This window comes from Sceloporus occidentalis, unplaced genomic scaffold, assembly GCF_023333645.1.
Source record: "Sceloporus occidentalis isolate IW3139 unplaced genomic scaffold, rSceOcc1.0.p SCAF_5, whole genome shotgun sequence".
Lineage (NCBI taxonomy): Eukaryota > Metazoa > Chordata > Lepidosauria > Squamata > Phrynosomatidae > Sceloporus > Sceloporus occidentalis.
The window spans coordinates 155697071-155706690 of NW_028316985.1; the positions used below are offsets into that span (position 1 = coordinate 155697071).

Genomic DNA, 9620 nt, shown 5'->3' on the forward strand with positions numbered 1-9620 from the left:
CTCCCCTCTTTCCCCATAGAAATCAATCCAAAAACGGAGCTTAAAGAGCAGTGAGCCCTATGGGTCTTCATCTGAGGAGGCAGAGGTTGCTTGGCTATGGGGATGTCCTGCCATCTCTCCCTCTCCCCTCTTTCCCCATAGAAATCAATCCAAAAACGGAGCTTAAAGAGCAGTGAGCCCTATGGGTCTTCATCTGAGGAGGCAGAGCTTGCTTGGCTATGGGGATGTCCTGCCATCTCTCCCTCTCCCCTCTTTCCCCATAGAAATCAATCCAAAAACGGAGCTTAAAGAGCAGAGAGCCCTATGGGTCTTCATCTGAGGAGGCAGAGCTTGCTTGGCTATGGGGATGTCCTGCCATCTTTCCCTCTCCCCTCTTTCCCCATAGAAATCAATCCAAAAACGGAGCTTAAAGAGCAGTGAGCCCTATGGGTCTTCATCTGAGGAGGCAGAGCTTGCTTGGCTATGGGGATGTCCTGCCATCTTTCCCTCTCCCCTCTTTCCCCATAGAAATCAATCCAAAAACGGAGCTTAAAGAGCAGAGAGCCCTATGGGTCTTCATCTGAGGAGGCAGAGCTTGCTTGGCTATGGGGATGTCCTGCCATCTCTCCCTCTCCCCTCTTTCCCCATAGAAATCAATCCAAAAACGGAGCTTAAAGAGCAGTGAGCCCTATGGGTCTTCATCTGAGGAGGCAGAGCTTGCGTGGCTATGGGGATGTCCTGCCATCTCTCCCTCTCCCCTCTTTCCCCATAGAAATCAATCCAAAAACGGAGCTTAAAGAGCAGAGAGCCCTATGGGTCTTCATCTGAGGAGGCAGAGCTTGCTTGGCTATGGGGATGTCCTGCCATCTCTCCCTCTCCCCTCTTTCCCCATAGAAATCAATCCAAAAACGGAGCTTAAAGAGCAGTGAGCCCTATGGGTCTTCATCTGAGGAGGCAGAGGTTGCTTGGCTATGGGGATGTCCTGCCATCTTTCCCTCTCCCCTCTTTCCCCATAGAAATCAATCCAAAAACGGAGCTTAAAGAGCAGAGAGCCCTATGGGTCTTCATCTGAGGAGGCAGAGCTTGCTTGGCTATGGGGATGTCCTGCCATCTCTCCCTCTCCCCTCTTTCCCCATAGAAATCAATCCAAAAACGGAGCTTAAAGAGCAGAGAGCCCTATGGGTCTTCATCTGGGGAGGCAGAGGTTGCTTGGCTATGGGGATGTCCTGCCATCTCTCCCTCTCCCCTCTTTCCCCATAGAAATCAATCCAAAAACGGAGTTTAAAATCTCTCCCAGATGCAGACCCAAAGGGCTTGCCTCTGCTCCTTTTAAACTCAGTTTTTGGATTGATTTCTATGGGGAAGGGAGGTGGGGGATTTCAGTAAGCCTAGGGACTCTGGCTGGGAGAGTGCTTCTCAGCCTCACTGAGAAGTCTTCCCTCCGAAGATTCTCTTGGGAGGAAAGGAAGGCAAGCATCCCCCCCTCCCCTCTTGTCTTCCCTCCGAAGGGAGTCTGAGGATTCTCTTGGGAGGGAAGGAAGGCAAGCCCCTATAAAACGCTGGGGCTTCATATGCTGGCATATGTTTGAAGAAAATAGGATAAAACTTATGTAACTTGATGGGCCAGGGGCAGAGTCCCCTCCTTGGCAGCCTGGGCTTTAAGGGAGCTCCACGGAGGTCCCTTCAAGCGGAGGGAAAGGGAGGGGACTGGACCAAGGGGAGAGCCCCTGCAGCCATTGCAGCTCTTTAAACCGGTTAGAAAAGAAGAGTCCTCTGCTGTCATCCCATTTCCTCCTGTGTGTGTGCATGTAATGTGTGCCTTCAGGTTCTGAGCTTCCCTCCCCGCTTTAACTCTTGTCTGGCTCTTTGCTATGGAATTCTGGGAGTTGTTTGCTTGCTTTTCTGTGGTGCTCCAAACAGAGGAGCTTTTGTGGGTTCCCTTCTGGAGGGAAGGAGGAGAAGGTCCTGGGCATCCCTGCCTCCTGCATTGTGACAGCACAGGAGCCCCACTGGACATGACACTAGAGGCCCCCGCAGAAGCAGCCAGACCCTCTCCCTCTTGCTCTCTGTTCTGGCCCCCCTGTTTCCCTCTCTCTTTCTCTCTCTTTCCCTTCTTTCCTCTTCTCTCACTTGTCCCAACTTTCCTCCCTTCCCTCCCTCCTTCTTTCCCCCCTCACACACACACACCTTCCCTCACTGCAGTCGCTCGCCTGCCTGCCTCCCTCCCTGCCTGTCATTCTTTCAGCCAATCAGGAGACGGAGGAATGAGAGAACGGATTTGAGAACAGATAAGAATATCGCACACACTTCTGTTGGAACGTTCTCATCACGTTTCAGCTCTCTGGGAACACATTCATATCTGTACCCTCCTGGAACACATTTGGAACACATTTAAGCGTTCTGAGAACCCGATTGGAACACATACGTGCGGTATACTCAAATGCGTTCCGTTCTCATCACGGCATGAGAACGTTCTCAGAACCCAGTGCGATAATCTCCACAGTCTCAGTACTGCTGTCAGGATTAGCCAGTGGTTCTGAAGTGGTATCACAGTACTGAAAATGCTAAAAATATTAGTGTCACCATCCACATTAAACATATTGGTATTTAAAATGCATTTCATTTAGCACTTTTTCAACTGAAATGTAAGGACACTGACCTAGTAGTAAGACTCCCTATATTCAGTAGGACTTGCTGTTCAGTAAACATACATAGAATTCCACTGCATATAGGATTAACCTATTCAATTGCTTATATAAAATCAGCATTGGGAAAAAAATCTATATAAAATGCTGGATTTCAAAATCATCAGGGTTGAGCTTTGATTTGTATATGTTAACATAGGGGAAAAATTCTGATAATTAGCAGATAGGTTAGAATCATAAAATCAGAAAATGTAAATGATTAGTTATTACAGCCAGGTATTCCATTAAAATTTCCCTATTTTAGATTGATCTCACCAAATCTAAGCACAATTTCCAGTGACTTTAATAGGAGTGCTAAGCATATACAGTACTTCAAATATTCTGTCAGTAACTTTATTTTTGTTACTTACACAGGTGAATTAAAGGAAATAAAACAAGATATTTCCAGTCTCCGCTATGAACTCCTGGAAGACAAGTCTCAGGCAACAGAGGAGCTGGCAATTCTTATACATAAACTCAGTGAGAAACTCAATCCAAATATTTCACGATGTGAATGAGTTCAAATGACACATTTTGATTTAATCCCTGGATTTTGACCACAGCACAAGTATTGGCAATAATATTTCTGAGTGACTTATACTTGAAAAATAAATCATAGATTTTTAGCACTAAATAACTTTATGTACAGCTTTGTTTGAAATACAGTCTTAGCCAATTTTATGAATTTACATGCAAAAAATGCTCTGTTTATTTAATGTATGAAGGAAACATATTTTGCATTTATTTAATATGGTACAACTGTATCTAAACAGTCTTACTTTACTAATAGTTTTCTGAATAAAATGAATATTCTTTGCACTGAACAAAGAAAAATCATTGTAGACCAGGGATGGAGAATGTATGGCTCTCCAGATGTTTTTTGACTGAAGTAAACTTAATCTTCACCATTGACTGTGGACGTTATCAGACAAGGGAAATTGGAAGTATAATCCAATGGCAATCCGAATGCAATCATGGCATTTAACGTTATTGCGTGATAGACTACCACACGCAAATTCGGGCAATGGCATGTTATTTTCTGGCAATGGGAAGCCAGTTTGAATGCAATTCGCATTCACATAAATTCGCTGAAGTAGCGAATTCACATGAATATGTTCTGGCCCCACTTTCTTTTCATTAGAAATTAAGATAAATTCTTCACGTGATGAAGTCCTATGCTGGCTAGAGCTGATGGAAGTTGTATGCTAAAAACTTCTGGTGGGTCATAGTTGCCCACCCTCCTGTAGAGTAAGGCTGGAATCCTAAACCCGCTTGCTAAAGAGTAAAAATGTTTAGGATTGTATTGTGTATCTATCCTCCATCATGTTGGTGTGAACACAGTTCTTTGGAATGTATTAAATAAAGTTCAGCCAACTCCTTGAAAGAGTACTTGAAACGTTCCAGCCAAAGTTAAACAAGTTTAATTCCTTCTGATTTTAAAGACATGGCCTTTCCCAATAGGCTGGATTTAGATAGTTATACTTAGAGCAGATATTTTAAAATCAATACAAGAAATGAGTTGTGATTAATTTAAATGTCCTTGATTTCAAGACGTCTGCTGTAAGTATGACCCAGTCTGGATCCAATACACGGAAGCCCACAGCTTAATATTATGCATGTTAATTTAGAAGCAATCCCCTCACCCCCCCACCCCCCACCCCCTTTTAATTAATCCTCTCATTCCTTAACATGGTTTATAAAACTGAGATCTTTAAAGTGCTTAACTTTCACTGGATCACATCCCCTTATTTATCAGCTTTCTTACTGAACAACAACAACAAAAAAAGCCATGGCATGGGCAACTGAATGTTTAACAGTGAAAATAAAATGTGACTATAATATTAATAATGCTTTTACAGTTACCTGCATATATTATAGTTTGCATCATATTTACTTTTAGAATAGAGAGTAATTTGTTTTTTTTAAACTTCTAACTAATGTGAACTGTTGAAACATACATTTTCATGTGGTGAAGATAATTTTTTAAAATTTAAGATACTATGCAGGGCTAATATTTTGTTACATTGTTCTAAATAATGCCTCTGATGCTTTTCTGTTAAATAAAATATTCCTACTTTATCGAGTCTTATTTTTGCTTCAACTCCTCTGTCAGTGGCTTTGCGGTAGGTGAATAGGATATTGCAGAGACTCTGTCAGGTACACACAGAACAAATGTATACACATCAACTTGAGTTTAGTGGGGCTTACAGCCAGGTGAAGAGATACATTATTGTAGAGTTAATCAGTTGAAAGTAGTACGTTTATAATTCAGACCAGTTTTTAAGAAGTTTAAAGGCATAGGTGGGGGAAATTTTGCTCTCCAAATATTTTAATTGGTAGATCCAACAATCCAGCATAGCCAGTGATAAGGAGTTCTGGGAGTGGAAAACATAACTGGTTACACAGATCTTCCCTGGTTGATGAGAACTCCTCCTTTTTAATATGTTATTGACGGAATGTTTTTATTTATCATGTTTCAAAATTGTTCTCCAGATATTTTGTATTATTTTTATATTGCACTAGAGATCTATTTTAATGTAAACCACTTAGAGATTTTATTATAAATACTACTAATTAATAAATAGTAGAAGTTATCAGTGGGCCCAAAGATTTCCCACCTCTGTGTTAAGGGATCTTGTTGCTAGACCCTGATATGATAAACCAAGGACTATTTATACATTTTTGTCACATTTTCAAAATCCAATCATAATCTCTTTTATTCTTTTTCAATGTCATACTGATCCCATTTTAAAAGTACATCTCCCAAATCTGATCCTCCAATACAGATTTTTAATTCCTATCTTGTATGCTAAAACAAATGATCTCCTACTGGAGGCATGAAGTAAACATTTTGTTAATAAAATTAAGTCACTAAAAGGGAGTATCAAGAAGCATTATTACATTTGCTAAAAGCCTGTATAAATTATTATGACTAGTGTCTTCATAGATGTTTAGTGGTAATATACATTGCTGGGTGCAACCTGTTAGCCTACCCAATTGTGAGTGATCCATTGAGTCCCATGTTCTTGGGATCTTATGGACAGCTCATTCGATCTCATTTTTTGCATTTTTCTGCTTCATTATCCCCCTCTTGTACCACCTCACTTGATGTTCTGCAGAACTCAAAGGCTTGCATACTTTTGTGGCATTCTGGTTGCTCTTAATAAAGGTATTACACAAGCATGAACTCTGTTTTTATTCATGGACTAGCACAGCTACCTCTGTGTTGCATTTAAAGTGAAGATAAGGAATATGAAGACCTCGTCTTCCCAATTAAATCCCTAAAGAGAAAGAAAGAGAAAGAAAGAAAGAAAAGAGGAGGAAAATCCAGTATAAAAAGTCAGCAAGCACCACAGTTTTCACATGAAGACCTCTAAAGTGCTCATTTTCAATGAAATTGTAAAACTACAAAATGTTAATTGGAAATTATTGGAATGTCACTTGGAGTTTCAGAAACGTTGGTAGTGGGCAGCCGATCCAGGGTTGCTATTTATTTATTATTTTATTTATATCCCACCTTTCTTCTGGCATTAATTCCTGGATATTAATAAACAAATACGATATAATCATAAAAACTAATTAGTTAACTAATTAATACTTGGCATCTCCCTGGCAATTTATGGCAATTTTATTTAACTCTCTCTTTCTAATCTTTTTTGCAGCCATGGCAAAAAGAGCCACGCTATATGTGACACAGTCGTTGGTGTTACTCAAAAGGAATTGGACCAAATCAGCAGTAGAGCTCCCACTTTTGTTAGTCAGCAAGGGTGTTAAAAATTTCTTTCTAGGGTAGCTGTACAATGGACAAATTAACAAGTAATGAACAATATCCTCCACCTGAGGCTGACTGCAGATGCATAGTCTTCTCAAAAGGCACTTTGTTGTAGCGTCCATCTAGAACCGCAGTAGGCATTAATTGAAGTCGTAGCTCAGTGAAGGCAATTCTCAAAGTAGGCGACTTGAGTTTAGTCAGATATCTGGCTCTAAAATGTTCAAAAAGGAGAACCAAAAGGAAAATTGTGACTGACTGCGGATCTTTTCTTGAATCAGTCCAAAAGATGAATTCCCTTAATTGCCTCTTATCCATGCCAATAACAGCATTCATCTCAGAAAAGTTATATTTTTGTAAAAAGAATTTGAAAACTTGATTTCCAGAACTGGTTGTCGCACATTTCCAAGTAACACAAAGCTGGGAGACAATTAGGGTCACACTCTCTCAGCCTCAGAGGCAGGGCATGGCCAACTCTGCACCTCTCCCATGGTGATGCTAAGGTCATGCAATAATAATAATAATAATAATAATAATAATAATAGGCAAGGAGAGTGCAGAATATCCATGAGAGAGAGTGTGACTTACCCAATGTCATCCTGTGGAGTTACATGGCTGAGCTAGGATTAGCACTCTAGCCTACCAGTTCACCATAGAAATTCACTGGCTGACCTTGTGCAAGTTGCATGCTCTTAGCTTCAACTCTAACTCCTAGGTATTCCTTCATGGTAGAAGGGGGGTGTTGGATGACCCCTGGGAATCCCTTCAAATGCTAGGTTTTATCCATGGCAGAATTCCTGCCATTGCACCCCACCCTGCCCCTTCTTGAGAATTCCTGCTTGGCAGAAGAGCATTGGCATTTGGCACCCCACCCCTCCCTTTCTCATTTGTGAGGGTCACACTGTCTGAGCTTCAGGGGCAGCCCATGGCAAAACCCCTCTTTCTGCCAAGAAAACCCTCGGTTTGTCCCATCTTCCAGTGCCATCCTGATGTTGTTCAGGGGTCAGACTACATGTCCTCTAGGATCCCATGTATTCCTATATATTACTTAATAGCAGAAGGGGGTTGGACTGGATGGTCCTTGAGGGTCCCCCCAACTCTACCATTTCTTGTTGGGGCTTCAATTAAAGTTTATTTGTTGAGATTGTTTTCCCCCCTTTTGTGTGTCTGCCTTCAGGTTTTTTCAAACAGAGGAATGTTCTTTAAACATCTGCCAAACTTCCTTTTGTCACCCCCACTTCCTCCTTCTCTTCTGTGAGAATTTGAATGGCAGAGCATGATGTAAAGGGGAGAAGATCTGAAAGTATCCACCACCCCCTACAAACAAAATGCTCCCTCCTTTTGTTCTCTTTTGTTTTTCAAAGCAAAGCTATGGGCAAAGATGGAGGGACATCACCCTAACAAAAAGCCTCTGGTAAAACCCAGTATGAATGGTAGCTTTTCTTACACAAAATATGCAAATCCTGGCCATCTAATTGTCAGCTGAAAGGTCCGGTCTCTTCACTTCATTTGGAAATGATTAAAAACAAAAATTCTTATTCATAGAATCATAGAATCGTAGAGTTGGAAGAGACCACTAGGGCCATCCAGTCCAACCCCCTGCCATGCAGGAAATCCAAATTAAAGCATCCCTGACAGATGGCCATCCAGCCTCTGTTTAAAGACCTCCAAGGAAGGAGACTCTATCACCTTCCGAGGAAGTGCGTTCCACTGCCGAACAGCCCTTACTGTCAGGAAGTTCCTCCTAATGTTCAGGTGGAATCTCTTTTCCTGTAGCTTGCATCCATTGTTCCGGGTCCTGTTCTCTGGAGCAGCAGAAAACAAGCTTGCTCCCTCTTCAATATGACATCCTTTCAAATATTTAAACAGGGCTATCATATCACCTCTTAACCTTCTTTTCTCCAGGCTAAACATCCCCAGCTCCCTAAGTCGTTCCTCATAGGGCATGGTTTCCAGACCCTTCACCATTTTTGTCGCCCTCCTTTGGACACGCTACAGTTTCTCAATGTCCTTTCTGAATTGTGGTGCCCAGAACTGGACACAATATTCTAGGTGGGGCCTGACCAGAGCAGAATACAGTGGCACTATTACTTCTCTTGATCTAGACACTATACTTCTATTGATGCAGCCTAAAATAGCATTGGCCTTTTTAGCTGCCGCATCACACTGTTCACTCATGTTCAACCTGTGGTCTACTTGGACTCCTAGATCCCTTTCACATGTAGTTTCATTCAGCCAGGTGTCACCCATCCTATATCTGTGCATTTTATTTTTCCGCCCTAAGTGCAATACCTTACATTTTTCTGTGTTGAATTTCATTTTGTTAGCTTTGGCCCAGCTTTCTAGTCTATTCAGGTCATTTTGAATCTTGATCCTGTCCTCTGGGGTATTAGCTATTCCCCCTAATTTGGTGTCATCTGCAAATTTGATAAGTATGCTCCCAATTCTGTCATCCAGGTCATTGATAAAGATGTTGAATAGCACTGGGCCCAGGACAGAGCCCTGTGGGACCCCACTGGTCACTTCTCTCCAGGATGAAAAGGAGCCATTGTTGAGCACCCTTTGGGTTCGGCCGGTCAACCAATTACAGAAGGGTGCTCAACAATGGTTCCTTTTCATCTTGGAGAGAAGTGACCAGTGGGGTCCCACAGGGCTCTGTCCTGGGCCCAGTGCTATTCAACATCTTTATCAATGACCTGGATGACAGAATTGGGAGCATACTTATCAAATTTGCAGATGACACCAAATTAGGGGGAATAGCTAATACCTAATATTCATTGAGAAGTGCTCAGAATTTCTTCTCTTTAAAATGCTTTCGAAATTTTCGAATAACAGATATTTCTACTAATTTTCGAATTGTGAAGAATGTTCTTTACATCACTAGTTTCACGGCTGAATTAGTATTTGAACCCTGGGCTCTCAGTTCCCAATGTGACAGTCCAGCCACTGCATCATGTAGGCTTTCCCTTACATTTGTGAACTCTCTGCTGGATTTTTTTTTAATGCCTACCTTTCTTTCTAATCTGTCTAATTAGCTACATGGGAAATAATAATGGGGCAAATCCTTTGCTCTGACAATATACAGATCACTTAGTAAACACACATTATTTTCCCAAAAGAAAATAGAGAAAGCTGGTTATAAGTGGGGACACTCATTCTCTCCTACACTTCTGTACTAGAATTTCAAA

At 41.7% G+C, this 9620-nt stretch overlaps 1 protein-coding gene across 2 annotated transcripts in view; it reads left to right on the plus strand.

Moving 5' to 3' along the window:
- The window catches only part of TRPC3 (transient receptor potential cation channel subfamily C member 3), a 64715-nt gene extending 59973 nt beyond the window's left edge, over positions 1 to 4742 (plus strand). For both annotated transcript variants that reach the window (XM_089525860.1, XM_089525861.1), the window contains one exon: positions 3039 to 4742. In XM_089525860.1, coding sequence (XP_089381986.1) covers positions 3039 to 3181 — 143 coding nt within the window. In that variant the 3' untranslated portion in view covers positions 3182 to 4742. The remainder of the gene's footprint in view (positions 1 to 3038) is intronic.
- The last annotated feature ends 4878 nt before the right edge of the window (positions 4743 to 9620 follow it).